The sequence below is a fragment of the Drosophila guanche genome, unplaced genomic scaffold (genome assembly GCF_900245975.1).
Source record: "Drosophila guanche unplaced genomic scaffold, DGUA_6, whole genome shotgun sequence".
Lineage (NCBI taxonomy): Eukaryota > Metazoa > Arthropoda > Insecta > Diptera > Drosophilidae > Drosophila > Drosophila guanche.
In genome coordinates this window covers 6566654-6591517 of record NW_022995749.1, presented here as the reverse complement: position 1 = coordinate 6591517, position 24864 = coordinate 6566654, and the positions used below count along the sequence as shown (strand labels likewise).

The following is a 24864-nucleotide window of genomic DNA, read 5'->3' as shown; positions in this document are numbered from 1 at the left end:
CTGTCTAGTCCGAAATTCAAACATTTACCTCAGCGCCTGTCGGCAAACCTTGCTCCCAAGATGCACAAGTGAATGCTGCAAAAGAGAATGTCTGAGAATGGTGCAAAAAATAAAGTAGATGCTGATTAGTGTTCTTTCCGTTTCAAATACAGAAATATCTCTTAGCTTCCTGGCACGACCCTTTGCATAAAGAAAACATATTGGAACTGGAACCTTGGGTGCTTGCCACAGAGAGAAAGAGAGCACTTTCTCTATATGATCCATGCCTGTGTGTTTCCATTTTTTTACTTTTACTTTGTGTTAAGTGTAATTGAAATGAGCGACAACGACTATGGCTATGGCGACGGCAATGACGCGACTTCAAGCAATTTTATTTCATTGTGCCTTCTCCTCCTCCGCCTGTGGCACGTCCAGTGCCGCTGCCTGGCAGCGTAATTTCTTTTCAATTAACAATAACGAAACGAAGCGAAATTGGTAAAAGCAAGAGTACTCTGTACTAGTAGCTGCACAGAAAGCTGCTGCTGCTGCTGCTGCTGCTGTGAGGGAGTCGCTCTACAAAATAATAAAAAGAAAAACAATAATAATATTTGCACAAACAAACAAACATACAAATTGTGTTTAATTTGTGCCACAAAAGAGGGGCCCGACCCGCAACCATTCATCACTCATCATGCCATGGCCCACCTTTTCTTTCAGTTAAGCCCCACGGAACTGGGACATTTTGCAAAAAGCTTAACTTTATTTTCCGTATGTTTGTGTACAAGTTGGTCTACTGTTTTCGTTCAGCACTACACAGCTCTACGGCTCTACTCCTCCTGTACTTTGGTTCTCGTTGCTCATTCTGGTGCTGTTATCGCTCGTCATCAGACTTTTGCTGTCTTTTCATTTCATTTCATTTGATTTCTTTTCATTGCTTCGCACAATTTCCGCAGCGACATTTTTTACAATTGTCCATGACTGTCATACTGACAAACACTGTGAGAAATAAAACAGGCAACACCTTGCATAGGATTAGGTTTGAGAATAAAAATAAATAAAGTAAATGCACCCGTGAGTGGTGTTTGGAGTTATTCTGGTATGTTTAGCTTGAGGATTATGCTGTTTAAACGTTGCGCTCTTGGAATTCTTTCTTCTTTCTAAATGGACTTTCAAATGTTCAAATTACTAGAATTATTTAATAGTATTTATATATTCCATTAGAATAGAATTTCAAGACATTTTAGAGCTAGAGCTAGAATTTTCGCTTCTCTTCACAGTTTCCAATCAATTTCTGTTTTGTTTTAATATTTTGTAGTTAATTTTTCTCAGTGTACGAGCTCGCTTGTGTGTGTGATTTCCAGTTGCTGTTGCTGATCTCTCGTCCATTGCCCCCCGACGACGACGACCATGCAGCACGGAAACATTTTTCAGCTGCCTTTTCTCTCTGTTGACACAAATCATTCGCTGGAAGTGTCGCTCCCGTTTCCACTTCTCCACCTCACTCACTCTCCCGCATATCTCTCACTTCCTCTCTCTCTCTCTCTGTGACGTTTTCTCCTGGCGGCCTGCATTTATTGTCTACTTTTGTGTGTTTGCATTTGGTGTCCAAATGTGTGGAGGAGGCCCGGCCTGGCCCTGCCTGCTGTCCGTATCGGTTACACTCAAAATGGAAGGGAACAAAAAAACAAGCTGCAGACAAAGCTGGCAAAAATGTTTGTACAGCACAGCGAAGAGTGCTCCATGGATGGCACATGGATAGTGGAGAGAAAGAAGTGTCTTTGCGGGTCTTCTAGAACTGTATTTATGTTTGCCAAGCAGTTAAAGAATTTAATCTATGTACATTTTGAAGTAAACAAAAAGGAAGGAGGAATATGGAAACTGATTGAAGCTGCCCAAGCAATCAAGAGAAAAAGCAAAAGATTAATGATATTCCCCAGCAGTCAAAATCCCTTTCAAGTATCCTTTTTGGCACTCCATTCAGCTGCATGGCCAAGTTGCTGCCAAACGCGAATCAACATTCCGTTTGCCAACATTCCTAACCCAGAAAAAAAAAGAGAACAGAACAACTTGATGAACATTTTTGCACATGTCTATTTGGACCACGACGTATACCGCACTCTATCCACTCCAGTCCAGTCCAGTCCAGTCCAAGCCAAACAAAGAAAATAATATGTAATTCAAAACATTGTTGAAGTGTTCTAGTTTTTGTTCCCAGAGTGTGTACACACAAACAGGAAGGCTCTCGTGCCTTGGGGAACGAAGCTTAAGCTACCCTGCCAGATCTAACACTCTAAAGAATATCCCTTAAAGATTGATCACATTTTGGGTGCTCCTGTGGCTCATCCTTAGGCAAGGGTATCCAAACTACTTACAGCAGCAGCGCATTCCATAAGTTCCATGTTGGAACTTGACCAGTTGCCGTTTTTCTTTGCCAAGCCAAAGCCAAGCCGTTACTCGAGTGGCGTTGCCGCCTATCCATCGCATCATCATGTGGCATCAGTCCGCTCTTTGGCTGCTGCTCCTTTTCCATTTCCACTTCCATCTTGGGAGCCATCCAACTCGACTCGTCTAATGGATGTCTCTTTGTTTGGGCTCTGCATCTCTCTCGTATCTCGCTTATTGATGCTGCATCTCTCAACGACTACCACTCGACATCCATCCATGGCTCCACCTTCCGGCTGTCCGCTACAGTGGGGAGTTACAGCTTCCAGCTCCCAGCTCCCAGCTCCACTCTCTACCTAGCGGATTGAAATTGCGCAAGCAAACAAACACATCCATTTTCCAGTGCTCTTCCCTTCTCTTCCCTTCCCTTCCTGTTTGTTTGGATTCCCACTATCGGCCATTGGCAGTCGCTGCTCTCCAATAGAACCCAAAACCAAACACATACACACATCGCCGTCTATCCACCTCCTGGTTTTCCGTTGTCGAATAAATTTAAACAAACAAAAAATTGGGTTTTTGGCCAAGCGTTTACTGGACCATGTCCAGCCAAAAAGTCGAACTGCCTGTCTCTCAATGCTGTTCCAAAATCGAAACATTATGCAAATGCTCTTTGATATTATTGAAGAGTTTGGACAGAGAGTAAACACTGATCCATTTTGTGGTACATGGATGAATGGATTTGGGTGTTGAATAGTGGGGAAAACCTTTGTGAAATGTGTAAAAGCTCATAGCTTCTGGCATTTGGCTTATGTTAAAGAAATTGGCAGTTACATGTGCATTTTGTGTAGATTAGCATGGGATTAACCAGCTCTTAACAGCGTAAAACGAGAGGAGCATAAATGAGCCCGTAATCATGCACGGGACATGTTTGCTTGGAAATGTCTTTAGAAGCAGACGCTGCTGCGTCTTAATGAGAGCTAGAAAGTTCCCTCTAGCTGTAGATATATTTTTAATCTATAAATGAAAGAATGTTTGTACGAAAATTTGCAGGATCTACTCCCGTTTTTATTTGATATTTGAAGGCAAGAATTTATAATCCAAATCGAGTTCTGCTCTCCGACTGCTGATCCCATCGTAACTTGTAAAAATTGCAATTATCACTGCAATAAACTGCACTAAATTTGTCCGAAGATTTGCATCTCGGCTGCTACAATAATTCCAGCAATTTGATCTAGTTTTTGGTAACCAGTTCCACATGCCATGACCATGCCATGACCATCTCTTCCCAAAAAAGGGAACGAAATGCATGCAAAAAACAAGAAAAAGCAAAACAAAGGAGCGTTGGGGAAGCAGTAAAAGCAAAATGGCAAAAATTGTGTCATAACATTAGCCGTAAAAACGAGTTGGCCTAAAACCTGAACCTATCCCAAAAAACCAAGCGAAAAATGACGCCAATAAAGACGATGATCACAATGATGATGATGATCTTGCTGGGTGTCTGCTCCGATTGGGGTTCGGAGACCTGTTTTCAAGACCACTGCAGTGCAGCCATCCATGGATGGTGATGTCTCTCCAAGCCAGTCCTGCACGAGTATGTTGACTTATGGGCCAGAGACAGAGACAGAGCCAGAGTTAGAGCCTGTTTGACAAAAGTGGGTCGACTTGGTCTTGGTTTTCTTGCTCTTGCTCTTCGTCTTTGCCCATGTGTGGAGTGTGTGTGTGGAATGTGATTTTTAGCCTGTACAATGTGTGAAAATGGCCTGACAACAACTTGACTTTATCCCCTCTCTGTCTCTCTCTCTCTCTCTCTTGCAGCGAATGTGTTTCAATGATGTTACTGCCTTCGGGGCGTTCGAATAGTGATGTCTATCCGCTACAAAGTGCCAACAGCAGCACAACAGCAGCCTCTGCCGGAGTCAAGCCCTTGCTACTGACACGAACATCATCGCCACAATTGACAACGTTGCCCACAACAAATGGCACCAACGCCCACACGACACCCGTACAACCAGTGAATGGTGTAGCAGGAGCAGGATCCTACTCACAGTCGCAGTCACAGTCACAGTCACAGACCGGAACAGCAGCAACAACGGCCAGAGCAACGGAGGCGACAACAACAACGGAGCCTGTCAGCAGTGGAATTGGGGTCGACGTTGGCCCTGCCACTGCCACCGGCACTGGCATCTATGGGCCACTTTTGGGTCAAAACCAGGGACATGGACAAGGAAGCAATGCTGCTGGCGTTGCCGGAAATTGGTCCGAAATTGATGGACACTTGGAGACAATTCAAGAGAAGCTAAAGCCTGGCTGGACCGTGCACTCAGGCAAGGAGGGAAGGCTCTATTATTGCAAGTGAGTAGTGAAAGAGTACAAGTGCCATTTATTTATTAGACGTTCCCACAAATCCTAGTATGTTTAATTTGTTTTTCAAAGAATTAAGGGCATTTAGATCGAGGGTTTATGCAAATTAGAATTAATATTTGAGGTACAAAGAGGTGTCCTTCCCTTCTCTCAAAGGCACTTCCAATTGGGAAATCTATCAGTAAAGTTTTTACATAAAATTGCAGTCAGTTTGCTCATCTCTATTCAGTTCTCCAGCTTAAAATTATATTTAAAATGGAGGTTCCCATTATTTCTTGCCTCAGCTCTGCCTGTTGCATATTTAAGCCGAATTAATGATTTATTTGAAGGCATTTACAAGTTTAAGAGAAGTAATAGGATTTGATTGCAAAATCCTTGAAAGTTGTATCTTCTTTATGGCCCATTAAATATTTATTTTCGCAACGAAAGTTTTCGTTTTCGATTTGAGCACTGTCCCCAGTTTGTGAATATCTTTTGCTATTGTTTCACATAATTGTGTCGCCGTTTTATTTGTTATTTAAGAGACTTTGCCATCTTTTCGATGCCTCTTTTAATGTGTAAATTCTGCCAGCTTGAAGCTAAGCTAATTTTGCCCCACAAAAGAATATTAAACAGCGTAGAAAGCCGGACATTTATGTTATGGCATGGGCAAAGTTTCAGCATTTCAATGCCTGTCCCACTGAGTGATGTCCTGGTGTCCTGGTTAGCTGAATGCGAACGTGAATGTGCAAGTGGGAGGTTGGCTGGTTCTCGGCTCTGGTGCTGCACATAAATTGATTATGCGCAAAATTCTATTAAATAATTTTACACTTAGTTGCACATCAAACTGAAAGCGCACAAAATGCCATAACCGAGTGAGTCGACCCACTGGTACGGGTACTGGGTCTGAGACCGAGACTGGGTCTGGGTCTGGGTCTGGCTCCGGGGGGCGATAGAGTGACTGACTGAGTGAACAGCTCTGGTTGGGTCCCCGGCGACATGGACATGGACATGCACCCGAGAAACCCCCCTCTCTCTCTCTCTCTCTCTCTCTCTGTGTGTGTGTGTGTGTGTGTGTGTGTATCTCTGCCTGTAGGAAAGTGTGCAAAAGTGCAAAACTAATTATCACAATTGTGTGCAGCCAGGAAATGAAGAAAGACAGCAACGGAAGCCACCAAGGTGGCCTGATGTGGGTTGGAATTGGATTTGGTTCGGTCTCTGGGCTCCGGCTCTGGTTCTGGCTCTGGCTCTGGGTTTGGCCTGTGGGTTTGGCTTTGCTTTGCTTTGCTTTGCTGTTGCTCTGGCGTGTGGCACGATTATGGGTTGGCTGTTTATTGCATAGCCAAGCAAATAACCCAATTAGCGTTGATTAATGTCAATTGAAATGCATTTTCAGGGTCCAGCCACAGGGAAAAACACAAACAAGGGTACAGTCTAGGGTTAGGCTAAGCCACAGAAACACACACAAGTCTAGCCACAAGTTCAGGGTCAATTTGGTTTTAGGGTGTACATATTTTGGGTATTGCTACGGGGTTATTATTTAAATGGCTCGTTTTGGAGTTAAACTATTATATTCGTGGGCACTGAGATCGTTTAAGCTGTGATGGAGAGAGAGAGAGAGAGAGAGAGAGAGAGAGAGAGAGAGCGTAACCCAGCGTACATCCACCCTTAAGTGCTAAGTCTCACTGGGAGAGAGTAGGCCACAGAGCGAGAGAGTAACTGAAATTAGTTTCTGTTGCTCTTCATGAATATCTTTTACTGGAGCTTTTATCTTAAACTATCTTTTACTGGAATATGTACAATAAAATAACCCTCTATAATTATATCCCCCAAACTAACCATAAAATGATTATACAAACTTTCTCTCAGCCCGCTTTTTATTCCGTGAGTGCAATTAGTTGTTAACATATTTTATAATTTGTGTTTGAATATTTAACCAACATTAATTTGCAATCAATTTACAATATTTTCAATTGCTCCTGCATTTAATGTTAAATCCAGTTAGCCCCTGCCCCCCGCAACAGCCCACCCACATTGCAATTTATATTTAATTTTTAATTGAATTCGAATGACATTTGGGTTTATTTTTGCAGCCACTTGGCACAAACGTCGGGCTGGCTGCCCGCCTGCGAGGATTGGAGCAAACATGAGGAGCTCTCATATGGCTGGGAGCGTGCCATAGACTCCAAGGGACGTTCCTACTACATTAAGTGAGTATTTATCTGCCAAGACCATGCAAGTAAAACAAACCATCTTCAATCTATTTATTCCCTTTAGCCATTTGAACAAGACGACCACGTATGAGGCACCCGAATGCATACGCTGGGACGAGCATCCGCCGGAGCCGCGTCTCGTCCACCTGCAGCGGAATGCCAGCCTGGGCTTTGGATTTGTGGCAGGCAGCGAGCGGCCCGTCATCGTGCGATTTGTGACCGAGGGTGGGCCCAGCATTGGCAAGCTGCAGCCTGGCGATCAGATACTCTCGGTCAACGGGGAGGATGTCAAGGATGCGCCCAGGGATCATGTCATTCAGCTGGTGCGTGCCTGCGAGTCGCAAGTCAGTCTGCTGGTCTGCCAGCCCATGGCCCACTGCATTCTGCCGGGCCGCAAGTCCACGCTGCTGTCTGCGGGCAAGCGGGCCAAGCTGCGATCGCGTCCAAGTCGCGTCCGATTCGCCGAGAGTGTGTGCGTGAATGGAGCGCCACTGTTTCCGGTAAGAGGATAGCAAGGATTCTCCTCCACAATCTTTAATTTCATGTATTTTCAGCCCTCGGCCTTCTCCCTGGGCGACATATGCGTGCCGCCAATGGCCAATGTGCTGAAGGTCTTCCTGGAGAACGGGCAGACCAAGTCCTTTAAGTACGATGCCACCACCACGGTGCAGGATGTGGTTAGCTCGCTGCTGGACAAGCTCTGTCTGTGCTGCGGTGAGCTCTTCAGTTTGGTCCTGGAGCATGTGAAGAGCCTCAAGCGGAATAAGCTCACGCTGCTGGATCCCCAAGAGTCCTTGGCCAGAGTAGGTTTCACCTCCACAGCTAAACATAATTCAATTGTTGATGGTTCTCCCTTTCTAGATTGCTGCACGTCCGGGTGCCCACAAGTTGCGCTGCTTGTTCCGCATCACCTTCGTGCCCATCTCGGCCGCCGAGCTGGCACAGAGGGATCTCCATGCGCTGGACTATCTGTACATGCAGTGCTGCAACGACGTCAATCAGGAACGCTTCGCCCCCGAGCTGCAGCCGGAGCTGGCACTCCGTTTGGCGGCACTGCACATGCACCAGCATGCGCTGGCCAATAATTTCTCACCCGCAAAGCTCACCGTCAAGCTGGTCGAGTGAGTGTAGACCTCGCCCCAAGGCAGATCCTGACCTGACTAATCTCTGACTCTCTTTCTTCAGACGCGAGTTTGGACTGGAACGCTTTGTGCCAGTCAGCCTGTTCGAGGGCATGAAGCGGAAGGAGCTGCGACGGCTGATCTCCCACTTCTTGAAGCTCAATGCGGAGATGACGGGATCGTCCAGCAAGGTTCTAACACAGCTACAGGTGGGCAAAAGACGATGGACAATATAGAATACATATAAACATATAAAAGATACAGAAAATAGCTTGCATTCCTGGCTAAAGAAGATCAATTTCTTGTGCTTAGATTTCCTCTAGAAAGTCTCTAAATATCAATAGAAAATGCAAGGAATAGGCAAAAGAATAACTCTTGAAACCTAATAACCTCTTGAAAGTCTCTAAATATCAATAGAAAATTAGAGAAAAAGTCAAAAGAATAACGGACCCTAACGCGAATAAATACTAATAAGAAAACCCCTAAAAATCTCCACCTTTTGCAGGCCAAACTCCATTATCTAGATATAATTGCTAGTTTACCAAGTTATGGAGCCAAATGCTTCAGCACAAACCAAAGAGAAGGCGTCGAGCGTGTCCTGTTGGTGAGTCCGCGCTTCGGCCTCAGTCAGATATCGAGTGCACGCAATTCGGTGGTGAGTTATGACCAGAGCCCCAACGAAAGACCTTCACTAAACCTTCACTAAAATCTCCCACAGCCTCAACCAATTTCAGCCATTGAGGACTTCACCCACGTGGTGGTGAATCGCGAGGATGATGTCACCTGCAGCGTGTCCATCTTTATGCTGGGCGATCGTGCCGTCAAGTTCATCATGGAGGATCGGGATGCGTGCGAGTTTGGCCTGGTGCTGGGCGGCTACTATCGACTGCTGACGGGTGAGCTAATCCCATGCTGGATTTCTAAGAGATTTCGAATGTTTCCTTCTCCCTTCCCAGGCAATATGCTAAATCTGCTAAGGGAAAGAGATCCCTCGGATGAGGATAATGCACCGGGTTTCCTCTCCCAGCACACGGTGCTGCCCGCCGGCTGGAGCTATCTGCTGCCGTACCACACGCGTGCGCACAGCGTCAACTTCCTGATGACGCCGCCCTACCATCCCGTGACGCAGCTGCCCCCACAAGTGGGCGCTCCACTGCAGGCTCAGTCGTTGCCGTATGTCATGGACTTGGATCTGCACAGCGTTATGGCCACGGAGCTGCTGGAGGAGGCGGCCAAGGACTCGGGTCTCAGCGACAGCAGCGGCAGCAACTACTGCGAGGGTCGCATTCAGTCCTCCCATCAGATGGCCAGCGTGGAGGCCAAGAACGAGCAGGTGCTGCGGCGTGTGCAGGAGCTGCAGCATCTCGTCCAGACCTCCGAGCAGTATCTGAGCGAGCAGGAGCAGGGCCTCTCCGGCGGTGGCCAGACAATGGCCGTCCTCGAATTCGACTCGGACTGTGACAGCCTCAACAGCAGCAAGGTCTCCTCCACCGAGGAGACTTCGAATGTCCTCAGTCTCGTTGGCGCCTTGCCACCGGGTAATCCCCTCAAGCACAGCGATTCGCTGACGCTGCTGGCGGAGACTATCAGCCACGATCTGAGCGGCATTACGCAGGGCCTCAATGCCATACCGGAGACGGCGCCGGTGTCCTCCTCGGCTCCCGCCACCCCGGCCACGCCCAAGCGAAAGCCGAGCCTCTGCAGCACCTCCAGTCCGCGGCCCCAGCGGAAGATGAACGGTTTCAGCCAGCTGCTGAGCGATCTCCAGGCACTGGGAACGGACTTTTCGCAGAGCGAAAGCGACTCTGAGTCGGTGGCTTCGCCCGCCCAATCGCCCACGGCCAGGAGGCCTCAGATAATGCTGCTCCAGGCAGCAGGTGCGGGCTGCGGTGTATCCGGAGGATTGGTGGCACCCAAACAGCCGCTGTCGCAGCGCAGCAGCTTCGGGCTGCACAGTCCCGATGGCAGTCACTTTGGCGCCGAAACGAAGGACTACAATCTGCGGGAGTATCTGCAGCAGCTGAAGGAGATCAGCAATGCCTCGTCGGCGGACACGGATGTGGCGGCGCGCCAGCTGTCCGAGATCTATGGCTTCGAGGTGCGCGAGGACACCTTCATCGAGACGGACACGGATGTGATTGATTTGCGTGCCATACCACCGCCCCAGACGCCCGATGAGCTGGACTCCCTGTCGCTGATGAATGCGGCGCCACCCAAGGGCTTCGAGGGACGGGCCGAGGAGTTGGATAGCTTCCTGCAGCAGATAATGGTGGCGCCGCCCACACAGAAAGCCACGCCCGCCAAAGAACTCACACCGGAGGAGATTATGTCGTTTATTATACCACCGCCGCCGAATCTGGAGCAGCAGCAGCAGCAGGCGCCACAACAGGCGCCACAACAGGCGCCACAGCAGGCCATGGAGACGGAATCGTTGTACAGCAATTCGGTGCAGGCAAAGCGGGAGTTCTTCCAGTCAGTGGCTAATGGGAATAATGTGAACAACAGCAGCAGCAAGGAGCAGTCCCCACATGTCATCGAGTATGCCACTGTGGAGCGGAAGAGCAAATTTAGCTGCTGTCCCACCACCAAGAAGGAGGAGCCAGCCACTCCAGCAGCTGTAGATCCCGAGGTGCAGCCACCACCCAGAACACCCACCGCTGAGCAGTTGTCACCGCCACCGGCACGACCACCCAAGAGCGCAGAGCTTCTGCAGCGTTATTCGCCCAAGAAGCAGGTGAGAATTATGGCCACACATCAGCAACAGCAGCAACAGCAGCAGCAGCAACATCAGCAGCAGCTGCAACAGCAGAGGGACAACAGCAGGGGACCACCACAGCTGCCACCTAGAGGCAGTCCCACCTTCGATACACAGCAGGCGAATGCCCCAGCGGCTGCCATAATGTCGGTGAGTGGCCCGAAGAAACCCCCACTGCCGCCCATTGCCAGTCGCCCGCGTCCAACGAATGGCATGTCTCCAGCTGCACCACCTAATCCTGCATCCGCAACACCCGCCCACTACTCACCGCCCATACCGGCCACGACACGCCTACCCAATGCTCATTCCAATGGCCATCAGCAACAGCAGCAGCAACAGCAGCAGCAGGTTCCTCTCGTACCAAAGAAGCCCCAGCAGCTGCACGGCGAGAAGCTATTCCTGAAGAATGGCCACCTGATCGATGGTGAGGCGCTGCTGGGCAAGACGGATGTGGCCATGGCCGGACTGCTCATCCGACTCGATCAGGTGGCGGCCCAGTGCTCGGCCGCCCAGTCAGCGGGCGGTGGAACGAGCATCGACGAGGAGAAATTCCAGCGGGCGCGCAACGAGCTCACGGAGCAGACACTGGCCCTGGTGACGGCCAGTAAATTCCTGGTGGCCTCCATGTCGGACATGACGCTGATAACGCTGCCCGAGCATCTGACCTCCTGCCTGACGGCCATCCGACGGATCACGGAGCTGGCACAGGACATGACGCGGCACACATCGGCACCGCTGCAGACGCGAAATATCGTGCTGAAGGTGCACGATGTGGCGAGCAGTTTCCGGGAGCTGGTGGGTGTGCAGATCGGACCGATTGGCGCCGGACAGTTGGCCCTGCAGGCCGAGTGCTTGGCCAATGTGCTGGCCACTCTGCTGCGATCGTTGCGGGTGTTCTCCCCATAGCCCAACGGAAGCACAGGCGGCGGATCCAATCCCAACCCTGACAACATATCGCACGCTCGTCTATCTACGCAACTCTCTCTATGTAAATCCCTATATACAACCTACATCTAGGATGGCAGCTGCAGCCCCAAAACTACTATTTACATATATACTACCCCATCATAATGTATCAACGAAATATCAACTCTCGAAACTATTTTACAGGTAAAGGGCAACTTCAGAGAGTCGGCGGTCTGATCTGATGTACTCTTTAGGCTTAATCCTTATCAACACTGGAACATTGAAGCTCAAACGATGTGTGCGGATCGTCTGTCTGTGTGCGGTATGATGGAATATGCTATAGAAGGTCCTCCCTGACACAATTTGATTTGTAATTTGCAACTGGCAAGGATTCTCGAGGCAGCTCCAAAAGCTCTTCAATCGTTCAAGGATTTTAGTGAAGTTTTCCTAAAGCATTTATAGCGTACTTTTTGTAACTATTTAGATAGTTGTGCAATCTGTCGAGCAATGTGTCTGTCATTTTGTTACTTGTGCAGTGTTTTTATGCGAATGTTTTTAGTGATTTTTAATTTATACGATTGAAGGCAACTCTCTCTTTTTAAATCGTTGATATTTTTGTAGTGTAAAGCAGATTGAAAGCCAATAGCTGAAAGACTGTCCTAACTCAATTTTGACTTATTCCACCAGTGTCATATCTATTTACAAACTCTAAGACCTGCAGCTTATTCCATCATACATATCTGAGCGATCTACAAAATAAAATATCTCGCAAAGAACCAAAACAAAAAAAGAAAAGGATAAGATATCTATTCTAAATCATAAAGAAATCACTTTCTCAACTTAACGCATGCAACTAACTCGAATTTCTATGTGTATTCTCCTAAAAATCAAACTATTTTTAAACTATACAAATTATATACAATACAAATAATACTTATATACAACAAAATATCAATCACTCGAATTATTGGTAGAGCCCCCACTCTCTCTCTCTCTCTCTCACTTTTTGATCCCCCAAATAGTACCAATTGAATGTGAAAACACCCATGACTTGATTATCTAGACCAATTTATACTTATGATATGATGATGAAGTGAAACTAACGGACATATAGGTTTATTTTTTAATTATGCTATTAGTATATTTTCTTATGTACATAATTTACACACACACACACACACACACAAAACACATACTCAAGCATACATACCACATACATACCTAATACATAATATAATACAAGTAAATATACATTAATATATTATTATAAAATATACAAATTGACCAAACAATAATCAAAATTTTAACTTGTGATATAAAAACAAAAGAAAAATTAAAAAAGAAAATCCATAAAAAAATACATAATAAATAAATACATAAAAACGTAATTTTTCCTTCTTTTTTTAACAATAAAAGGAGTAGCATTTTTTTGTATGGTTTATTCTTTGTTGTTAACAAACGATCGATCGACTATAAATCTTTTTTGTTATTGTTTTATGTGTCATAATTTTTGTTGTAGATGTTTTTGTTGTAGTTGCTGTTGTTGTTATACGTACAAGAACGCACACTAAGTTGTAGCTTTAACTAATTATATTTACAATAATTATTCGTAGATAATCAAAGAAAGTAAACCTTAAAAAAGATTTAAATATGCAAGCAAAACTAATCGATAACAAATTGTTTTTATTTGCTTATAATTTTTGTTGAACAGAAAAATAATCACACACAAACACAACAACACACACATACGTACAATATTACTCGTATCATAACCATATGGGATATTACTAAAGAAATATACAAATATGACTTAAAATTACTATTAATAATATTAAGTAAACCATATTCAAATGTACAATGTAAAACAATGTAATGATTTAATGGCAAAAAAAAACAAAAAGAGAACAACAAAATGCATATGCAATTGTATGAAATAAATTTAATAAATAAACCAAAGGCAAAAGTTGTGAACATTTTCAGTTGAATTTCAATTTAAATTTCATGAACGGCTGCAACTGTCTTATCAGCCAGCTACGCCTCTCAGCTGTCGCTAGCTGCCTGCTGTGGCACCCATAGCTGACCCAGCCATGGCCGCAGCTACATATGAATGCAGTGTTTATCGATGCTACCATCTCATGCAGAGGGTTCTAATTTGTCACACCTGAACCAATAAACACGAAATAAAATTTGCAAACCTTGTTACTTTATTGTGGGTGGCTCAAATTTGGTGATTAAATAGTTTCATATAACATATTTCAAAAATGTGTCTCAGACGCCATCTACCTCTAAAATATACCATGGGGCAGCATGCACAAGCTACCTGCTGCGGGTGACACACAGTCAAGTTAGACTAGTTTGGTGGTTAAAGTTATCGCACAGAAGTATGCATGTTGATATTCTTAACATTCAAAAAATGTATCTACGTTTCATCAGCAGCAGCATCTGTCATATCGTCATGTATTGACATGGAATGTATATGAAAGGGTTATGAAGTCATCATTAATGATTAGGAGAAAACATAATTTGAATAATAATTAATGAAAATAGGGTATAAAACAAAACATACTACCGGATGACAAGCCACAAGTTGTCCATGTTGTCCCACTCACCTAGTTTCTGTTATTTTTTTGTTGTTGATCTTTTTAGCTATAAACTTAATTTAAAAACATTCCAATTAAAGGAAGTCGTAAGAAGCAAACAATATTGTGTAGAATTGATTGATAAGTTAGATAAAATTATACTTTTAGAGCTTAGAATCCTAATTAGCTAGTAATATTAAAAAGAACATCAAAATCGAGAAAAGTTAGTATACGTTAGTGTGAACGTATAATATTTTTGGTATATTTCTGTGAAATTTCTGTGCTCATATTTGAAACGAAAAAATGAGGAGAGAAGGTATATTTTGGTATATTTTTGAAGGTTGTGCGGTATATTTTATAGACAATTCCGCGGTCACACTGGATCTGTTTTTAAATTTTTAAACTTTTAAAGTAACTTTTACCCAGGCCTGGCTGTCGGTTTTTACGAGGCAGAGCTGCGGCAATCGAGAAAAATTGTTTGTTGAATCGCCGAGGTTCTTGTGTGTTAAATGCTCTGCCCAAGCAGAGTAGTAACCGAAATCCGATCCACGAAAATTAAAATCAAGAATTAAGTAAGCCCGGAAGTGTAAACAACAACAACAAGTAATACGAAAAGAAAAGAAGGAAATATTCATCTTCCTGCTTTTTGGCATCGGGCCACAAAAAGAAGGAAAGAAAAGTGCGCAAAAAAAAGAGAAATAGCAACTGCACTTGCAATTGCAAGAAAGAATCGAATAAAATAAAAATAAAAATACGGAAGCCAATACACAAAAATCTACACATGTATTGTCGGTTTGAAAGTTCTTCTTTTGTGCAAAAGAAATAAAATTACTCGAAAGAAATACATCAACAGCATCCGCAAGAATCGAATCTCTCTGTTCCTATCTCCCTCTCTCGACGAAGCAGCAGAAGCAGAAAAACAGAAAAAGAATCTTTGCTGTCAATTTGTTACACTACCCACAAGGCACCCCCCCTGTAAACCAAAACACCCAAAATTCGCAGAGATTTATGCTGAAGGCGATTCCACAAAATGGATTATAAATTCATTGTTTTTAATGCTGCCCGCGATAATAATCTGCCCCAATTGAAGGTGAGTTCATACATACAAAAAAATAAACGCCTCTCACCCTCTCTCTCTCTTTGGGGCCTGTGAGTGGGTGAAAATGCTTGGCTTCGTGGCAGCTCAACAGCATCCACTTCTTGCAGTCAGCAGATATAACATTAACAAGGTTTAATTGTATTAAAAAGAAATCTCAGCTGGCTGTGTGTTAGGCCTTGTGACTAATCAATAAAGTTCTCACCAAAACACACATACACATATGTATAATTCCCTCTCTCTGTCTGTCTCTCTGGCTGGTAAGCCGTGCACGCGCATGTTCTGCCCACAGTGATGGCTAGTAAATCATTAAAAACTAGCTGGAAAGAAGCTAAAATAATGCGAGATTTCTATGCAGAAAACAAAATTTAAATCTAAGTAATTAAACTCTGGAAGGTCATCCACAATTAAATCTACTCTTGAAATTCATTTAAAAAGTATTCGATTCCACCCTTTCGGGGTGGATTGATACTCAATGGTCACTGGGTGGTTTTCCCTCTAAGTGTGCCTCCCAGTGTCAAACAATTCCATTCGAAATAATCTAAATATTTCTCAATTTTTGTTGCGGAGCAACAGCTCATCATTGATTTGATGATACTCGTATGCTAATTTTTGAGCATGTGCATTAGACAGGTTTTTAATTTTAGCTGGTTCTCTTTTTGCACATTTGCCTAATCTGGCAGCTGGAACTGGTTATACTCAAAGAATCTATAGTGTTAGCTATTTCCTTAGCTACATTTCTAGCTGTTTTTTAAATGAGAGACCCGCTAAATGCATTTCTCTGCCAGCAAACAATAACAAAAATATATGTTTGCCCGTCTGTGGCGGCTGCAACGTGTTTGTGGGCGTATCGCGTAGCTGGAAAACTTTAGCATGCAACTGCAATACTTTTGGGGCCAGAGGCACGCTCTTTGCATAACAAAAGTTCTTAAGCTTTGGTCTGCGTCTGGGCCTGGATGTGTTTGGGGGCCCATGCCTGGGCCCCCAGCTTGACATTGCAAAAGTGAAACAGCAAGAGAAGCAAAAAACCTGCTGAAATTGGCGCTGTTGCATGGAAGCAGCTCCGCTTTGGCCCCGCACTGTGGCTGTTGCTGCATATGTGGGTGGCTGCTGTTGAATAATTGTGACTGTGCCTGCGACGTGTGCATATTTATGATAAGTGTGGCCTGTGCCACCTCCGATTCTGTATCTGCTGTGATAAGTGTGACTGTGGCTGCATTTGAATCTCTGAGCTTGTCTGACATTTCAACAAATGATACGTGACATGGAAATCATGAAGTTCACATGCTTGGAAAACTTGCTAATGAGCTGTGGTGGGGCTGCAAATGGAAATCAATGTGTATAATAATGCCCGTAATTTATTCTGTTCTCCAGTGGTTTGAGGTGGGGCAGGCCACTGCTTATGCACTGGCGAGCACAGAGGCGTTTAGCATATGGTAAACTCATCACCCAGGAAGGAATTTTGTCAATAATTAGCTATAAATAATGAGAAGCCATTTTCAAAGCATTGTGAGAGCTCGAGCAGTGATGTCCAATCAAGGGTCATGATGGAAGAACCTGCATTCTAGCATATATTTTTTTAAAAGTCACTCAAAATATAAGAGATCAATTCATTTCGGTCCAACCCTCTGCAACATATTTTCTCTAATACGCTTGTCATGGATGTTTCTTTACGAGATTCCCATTGTATTCCACCCGTTAAAAGTAAAGCTTGCTGTGACACTGGTGGGCCACCGGATAGAACAGCCACATAGCGTGTTCTTTCCTCGTTTCAAATTTCCCAAACGGTAAATGCTTCGCGTGGAGTTTCTCGGTGTTTGTTTGTTTTGCATTTTCCCCCACCCGCTGGCTTTGAATCACTTCCTTTGGCTGTGCGCTTATCTTATCAGCGGAGACAATACTCGTATTCGATTTGTGTTTGCGTTTTTGTTGCTGTTGTTGTTGTTTTTGCTGGTTAATGATGACTGCGCTCCAAATGCGTAGCAGGTATTTCTTAGCAAATTGGATTTCGCTGTTGTTTTTGTATTTGGGCCACGTTGTGGCTGAACACGTTAATAACTGATGGACGGGCCAATTTTAAGAGCTGGAAATCACGTCTTGTCGTCAACGTGCTGCGGCAGGCAGCTCCGATCACAATTCACTTCCGCGTCTGTCATTTTACCAGAGAGACACAAGCTCTTCGGTTCTGCCCGCTCTCTTTCTGCCGATCTCTTTAAATCTCTCTCAGAAGCAGAAGTAACACCCACCAGGCTAACGCATTTTGCAGATTATTATGATATTCTGGGAGAGGGGAAAGCAGCAGCAGCAGCAGACCAGAGAACAAAGAGCCGTTCGTTGCATTCGGGTTTTTTTCTTCTCTTTACCTTTTGTGCTTCTTGGTTCTGTTATTCCTTCTGCTGTTTTGTTGACAATTATCCTTGAAAGCGTTCAATCACACGAAAGTTGAGGGAAGGCTCGACCTGGCCATCCATCCCATCCACAAGCCCAAAACAGTGGACACTCGCTAGACGGAAGTGATTGCCAACAGTGGAAACTTTCATGTTATGTTAAACTCTCCTAAAAAAAAAGCTGTTTGATTCCTCTTTGAAAAGTAAAAACAAAGAACATTCACAAACGTGATTACCATTTGGTGGGGATTGTGTGCCCATTTTGGTTCACTCTTGCGATCGTGCACTGTATTCTCGTTTTCTTTCAACTTCCTGACTGACGGGTCGGTCTCTGTCTCTCGACCCTGGAAATGTGTCATTTATGGGGTGTGAGCATTATTTAGAGGCGCGAGCGACGCACGGGGTATGGCACGACTGCTGTGCCTCCTCCGTACGAATAAATAAATATAAAACGTGAGTGGATGGGATATTGAAGTTGCCCAAAAATAGCTTCAAGTATTGGAGGGGCTACTGCACTCAATGTTCCATATAGATATGTGAGTGGGAGAGGCATTGGCAGAGAGGGAAAGGCAGGGAGCCGAGCAACCTGCTTGGTTCGATATGCAACATGTTCTAGCCAGCCCCCCACCTCATAGAACTGGTTTTTCTTGCTCTCGGCGCTGTTTATGTTTGTTCCAAAAATAAGAAACCCCCAACCCCCCAAGAGCAACAGCCTGTCCTCCCTCTCTGTCTGCCACAAACAACACCAAAAGAGAGAGAGAGAGAGAGAGAGAGGAGGCCCCATCTACGATGTACACGAAGTTGGAGTGCCACTTTATGCTGAGTACACACAACAAAATATTTCTTGTTTCTTCCTCGTTTTTTTCACCAGTTTGTTTGATTTTCTTGGCCGTACGTGATATGGCTCTAAGATCGAATGATTGATGAGGCTCCATGGAGATGGCTGACAGAGGGGGGAATGTATCTGAAAAGTAGTTCAACGAAGTTCAGATCAACATCTCTCGTGATGGATTCTCCACAGAAAATGTTCGATGTTAGAGCAGCTGGAAAATAGATGGAATGCGAATGGGGATTGTGATCTGTTTGAACTGTGGGAGATCCATTACGGATCTAATCTACGTTGAAAGTAAATTCAAATTCAAACAATTAAACCTTTCTGATTGAGATCCAGACTCGAAAGGTTCACTCACTTCTACTAGAAACTGGTTATAATTAAAATTATTACGCTTAACCTTAGGTGTCCAACGATTAGAGTTCAATGATCTGGCTAGAATTATTTACGGGCACTTTTAGATTATACAATCATTATACTAACAAACTAAAAACATTCTTCAAGAAATATTAACGCTCAGAACAGGTCTTGTAACAGAATGTCTGTCCCTGGAATAGGAATCGTTCCTTTCATTCTGGCCCAACGTCTAATGAATCATTCACTTTTACATAAATGTGTATGTATTTTTCTACATTTTAGCTGCTTTTAAGTTATATATTTTATGTTAGTGGATGTTAAGTTGTGAATCAATCAATCATTTAATACCTTGCTAGATAAGATGTGAATTTTCTCTGGAAGCTTCTACCAAAATCTATCCAGTTCATAATCATTTGTAAGCCTTGAAATGATCTGAAATAAACTAACGCTGATTAATTATTCTCACGTAAAACTCATTTAATGTTGTTAGTGGTATTGTGTTTATCTTAATTATGTACCTGCAAAAGTCCGAAATTCAAATCAAAATCAAGAAAATCGATTTCTTTACACAAGACACTCCAATCAGGCGGTTGGAGCACTTTTCGAGCGTTTTCAAAACATTTGCCCAGGCACAACATTCAAGATAATTCGATGTACAATTTTTGTTTTCTGCTTTATTTTTCATTCACCTTTTTCTTCTTCTCTTGACTTTGCAAAGTTTTATGCAAAAACCAGAAAAAAACACCGTAAAAGTGAATTTTTTTAGTTGGTCAACAGCTGTTTTTTTTTTGGGGTTGAGGTTGTGATTCTTGTGCCTTGCAATTTACTTGCCGTTGCTGTTGTGGTCTGTTGGGGTAACCTCAAAATGCGAATGTGTGGCGTGCATGTGTGTGGATACTCTTGCATCGGGGGTATTATGGTTTTGAGGAAAGGAAAACAATAAAACTAAATTTAAATGAATCTAAATTGATATTCGAAAATGTTAAATCTTTAAGAACTATCTCAAATATTGAATCACCTGTTTTGTAGAATATTCCTGTCCAAGTTTTAGTCACAGTCCCAAAGGGTATACAAATGTCGTGATAAACATGTCTTTCAGGCATCGTTTTTCTTTGTTTTTTGTTTGAGTAAAGCTCGCGCGCGTTGAGTCAGTGCGAGAGAGTTGGCGCTTGGCGCTTTGTAGGGGGACCCCGCACCGCGGCCCCCTGCTTCTTTTTCTACTTGTTTGCCATTTAACTACTTCTTGATTATTAGTTTGCAGTGGTGTGAGTGCGAGTGCGAGTATAGCTATGTGTGTGTGTGTGTGTGTGTGTGCGTGTGTAAGGTCAGAGCCAATCTCGCCGTCTGCTGGTGGTTTACTTTGACTCCAATTCTCTGTTGATGTTGTCTTTGTCATACACTCGCAGTGTTGGTTGGGGTCTGCTGTAAGTACGAGAATATTTACTGAATACACACGATATGCTAGAGTCAAGCATCTGTGGCTATTGAGTACACGAAGGGAACTGAAACCCCAAGCCGGAGAAGAAGAAGTGAGCAACAGCAATTAACGGCAACAAAAGATAACAAACAATTGAAACAACCGCCAGTAGGGAAACAGAGATGGAGATATATTTATTTTCGACTCATGTAATGATAGCATTAGACTGGCTTTATGTTCATGATACGCATATATTCTCATAGCAAAAAAAGAACCCTGAAATATTACAAGTCGAAGATCTATTGTTTCTCCGATTGCACTGAGAGAAATTCTTAAGAGAGCTAAAAGTGTGGCCGAAACCTGCGACCAATTAATATGCAACTTTGGGCTGTAGGAAGTGCTAAAACAAGTTGCCTAATTTCAAAGTAGAACTTCCTAATTAAGCTAACCATTTTTGAGTGTTTTTTTCAACCAATTCGAATTTTAAAAACGTAGCGATTGCATCATAGCCATAGCCAAGAATATTAAGATATTGATTTAAATATAAATCAATATTTTAACCACAGATAAACGTTTTCGGAAGTGGAATTCGTTCAATATGAGTAGTGACTGTCGAAACGCCCTTCCTCCTCTGTGCTGCAATATTAAAACAAAGAAACAGCAACGTACACACAAAAAGTAATAATAATAATACGTATTTACTTGAAGGTGACATCCGGATTTGAAGTTTAACAACCCGCGTAATTAGCCATGACTGTGACTCGAGTAGCCTAGAAATAAATACAGACGCAAAAACAATTACGTCTACAATTTTTCGTTCAGTGCAATTTTATCGCACATCATAAATATTTACGATACCAAAAGCCTCAACGAGTCGAGTGGCGTCTGGCGGGGACACCCATAAAAATTTTGAGGGCAGAGAACATGCTCAAATTCTTACGCGTGCTACCAGATCCATATTGACTTTTTATTGGGGTATTGATATTGATATTGTCTACGCTATCACGGCTAAAGGAAGATCATCAAAAATATATTTACTTAGCACAAAATATCTGCAAAAGAGTGATATTCAATTTTTAGGTTGGGAATTATAAAGGTTTTCATTCACATGGTAGAGTACGTGTGATACACAGTCTTTACAAAAATTTAAATATTGCAAAGGCTATTGGCACGTCTTTTAACTTTCCTCATGATAGACCTGCATTCCGTTCCTTGATCTTCTTTGTTTTTATCCCGTGTGTCAAGTTCAATGCACGATTAACTAATACAACAAAACACGGGTAGAAGCAATAGCAGCAAAGATGCAAGAACGCAATTGTATTTATGTATAAAGTACTTATAAATTTGTAAATCTTAAGAACAAGAGTGTTGTTTGTAGAGTTGTTTATCTGTGGCCTCCTTGGATCGTATCGTATCTCTTATCTGTGTTCTTGTTTGTCCCCGCCTTGAACCATCGATAAATGAATGTCTGTTGGCATTGCCTCTGGCTGAAAGAAGCGAAGCATTGGCTAGCATTCAAGTTCATGATAATCTAGACAAATTTTCCATATCATTAACTGATTTTTGTATTTTTCCACACACACATAAAACACCCAACACCATCACCACCAATCAAGCTTGGCCTCGACCCTGCCTCTGCCTTTGCCTCTAATGTGAACCCTTTGAATGAACGAGTTTTTTTTAATGTACATCCACCGTCACCTCTGCGCTCATCGAATCCCGCCTCTGCCTCTGCCTGCGAGTGACGCTGCTGCTCTTCGGATGCGCCGACAAAAAGCACCGTTGCCTACCTGTGCTGGTGTGCCAGTGCTGCGTATGAAAGAGCTTAACGATACCAAAAAGCTATAGTAAAAAGCAATAGTTTAACCGTTTAGACTTTTCTTTGCATAGAAGAGAAAACGAAACATAGAGATGCAATTTATATCACTCCCAAACACACATAATATCCATCGATTGAAATACCGCCAGATTTCTAGCTATATTTGACTCTAACTTGGCAGCACTACTCTTTGTGAGTTTTTCTGCTGCTGTTCGCTGCTGCGTTTCTGCTTCTGTTTTTGCTGCCTGCTCCCCCGCTGCCTGCACCCTTGAGGAGACTGCGCAGCCGCGACACTGTCATGGCTTAGCTAACAAATAAACCAAATAATTTGAGTCAGCAAATGGTTCGATCGGTGGGACGGGGGAACGGGGACTAGACTTGACTGATTTGAATGTCGAGCTCCGAGAGCATGGCCAGCGCCGCGTCAGCGGCTGCTAAACGAACGACGGAACGGTTGAACGGCACTTCGCATCCCCACAAAATTAAATTGAACCAAAAGTTGGATGACCAAGACCGCGAGTCTGAACTTGAATCGAAATCGGAATTGGAATCCAAAGCGTTTTGGTTTGTCTACTACTTGTGTATATCGTCGACATTGAACTCGTTCAATGTCAAAATTATCATAAATTATGCGTGTGTCCAGCCGGGTGGCAGCAGCGGGCAAAGGGGGATATCGAACTCTACCAGAAAACTGATCGACAAGCGAGAAACAAACAGCCAAAAACCAACAATTCACACAACAACAATGGAAAGTGGTGTTTATTGTTTTTGTTTTTTACACGGAAATGAACAATCTTTTGTTGCTGTGGCAGTTTCTAGTTAAACGCTATATTTAGTCCGCGTTTTGCTTCTGACATTTGTTCATAACGGTGGAAATGCGCTCAAGGTGCTTCCACTCTCATCTGGATTTTCATTTCGATTGAACAAAAAAAAATATGATAGTATCTCGCACACACAACCTTGCAGTCGGAAATCGTGTGTTGTTTTGTGTTGTGTTCCTGCCGCTTGTTTAAACATTTTCACAATTTGCCAAACAATCCAAAATAAATTAACAAGAAAATGTATTTGCATCATATTTGTTTCGTTTTCGGGAAGTAAAATTTACGCTTTTGTTGCTGTTTTTCAAGAAAAATTGTTGCTGAAATTAAGTCATAAATTTACTTGGTTTATTGCATTGCCATACCCTCTGTCCCCTACCGATGTCTCTTTCTTCACAACGTTTTGCGCTTTCATTTTAATTTCCCACCTTTGCGGGGGGAACTTTGTTGATGTTTTTGGGGAATTCCTGGTGAGTCTCAATGGATTCAAGACTTTTTGGAAAGACATTCTATACATTTTTAGTTAATTAGTCAAGGAAGGGGATTTTTTCCTTAGTTAGTTAGCTGGTTAATTAAAATATACGACAAGTAATGTGCATTCAAGCGTAGGTGCATAGCCACAGAAATGTGCAATAATGAATGCAATAATTCTAGAATTATATTGAAAGAAAACCACTTGTGCACATATGCATATTTATAAATGTATCAAGTATTCTTTGATCAATCAACTACAAAGGCCTGAACCCTTTTCTTTCCTAAAAGTTTTCTAGCTGTTCTATGCAATTATCTTTTTGCCATTTTTCCCACCGTTGCTTATTATTCTACTTCAAAATCTACCCCATGTACTTAGCATAATTAAATGAAAGTGAAAAAAGCCAAGTGAAGAATTTCCCATCATTTCCTATGCTCAATTGCTTGAATGTAAATTGAGGCCGCTGAACCAGAATCGTTTGGGGTCATATCTATTATCGCATAATGTCGAGCGACCTGTACACAATTGATTGACTTTTCCAGCTCCATCCATGTCTTCTCCGTTGCTTTATCCGTTGCCATATCCGGTGCCGCGCAATGCCCCCCCTGGGTGTACGTGCCATTTGCTTTGTGTGCCACAGGGGCCGCCTCTCTGCCTTTGTCAGATTGACTTTTGATTTCGCTTGAAGCTTTCGGCACCGGGCTTAAGAAACAAGGTCACCCTCCCTCCTCCGGGTGGGTAGACAGGGAAAACAACAGTGACTAAGGCTGATTCACAGCAGTTAAAGCTTAAATCATAATTGAGCAGAAAGCGGAAGAGAAGAGAATGAACAGCTGTTGCTGCTGCTGCTGATGATGATCAACAGATTCCCCCGCTTTGGGGCACATGCCGCCTGCCAATGAAAGTGAAAAGTTCAGTAGCCGACAAGGCAATGGAAGATGACTCGACGGATGGACGAGCCAAACTGTGGATGACTGTATACCACAGAGATATATACCAGATATGAAAAAGGGTAAAAGTAATTTGCTTTTTCATAGATATATTTATAGAGTTCTATAGAGATATAGAGATCCGGTCGCTGGATCGGACTATCCACAAGAAAACTGTGACTTAAATATGCGAAATGTAAAAAAAAACTCCTTGATTATCTACCAAACCACCAAATATCATTCCTACTGTATATTTAAATCGCTTATGTAAATCCCAAACCATTTTAATTATTTAAAGGGTATCTTCAAGTTCCCATGGTTCCCCGCTCTCTGTTAATTGCAGGCTAAAATAAGTGCGTAATTTTCATTGTTCAATTTACGTTTGGCGTTTTCGTTGCGCTGCGTTTTCTTTTCCTTGGCCCAAAAGACATTTCAATATTCGTTTATTTTGAAAATAAATTT

The 24864-nt window shown here is 43.4% G+C and overlaps 1 protein-coding gene across 6 annotated transcripts in view; it reads left to right on the top strand.

Moving 5' to 3' along the window:
* LOC117585662 (protein fem-1 homolog CG6966) overlaps window positions 1-24864 on the top strand; it is a 49199-nt gene that overhangs the window by 19269 nt on the left and 5066 nt on the right. Inside the window, exons 2-12 of one of the 6 annotated variants that reach the window (XR_004573929.1) lie at window positions 4177-4713; window positions 6795-6911; window positions 6979-7414; window positions 7469-7717; window positions 7776-8035; window positions 8100-8244; window positions 8541-8690; window positions 8754-8931; window positions 8992-10644; window positions 10803-10940; window positions 11901-12484. Coding sequence is in view for 5 of the 6 variants with exons in the window: in XM_034275254.1 (XP_034131145.1) it covers window positions 4190-4713; window positions 6795-6911; window positions 6979-7414; window positions 7469-7717; window positions 7776-8035; window positions 8100-8244; window positions 8541-8690; window positions 8754-8931; window positions 8992-11138 (4206 nt within the window). In the remaining variant the exon portion in view is untranslated. Of the gene's footprint in view, window positions 1-4176; window positions 4714-6794; window positions 6912-6978; window positions 7415-7468; window positions 7718-7775; window positions 8036-8099; window positions 8245-8540; window positions 8691-8753; window positions 8932-8991; window positions 12485-14685; window positions 15366-24864 lie in introns of those variants that run through there. The other 5 variants (XM_034275256.1, XM_034275257.1, XM_034275254.1 and 2 more) reach the window with 5 other exon arrangements.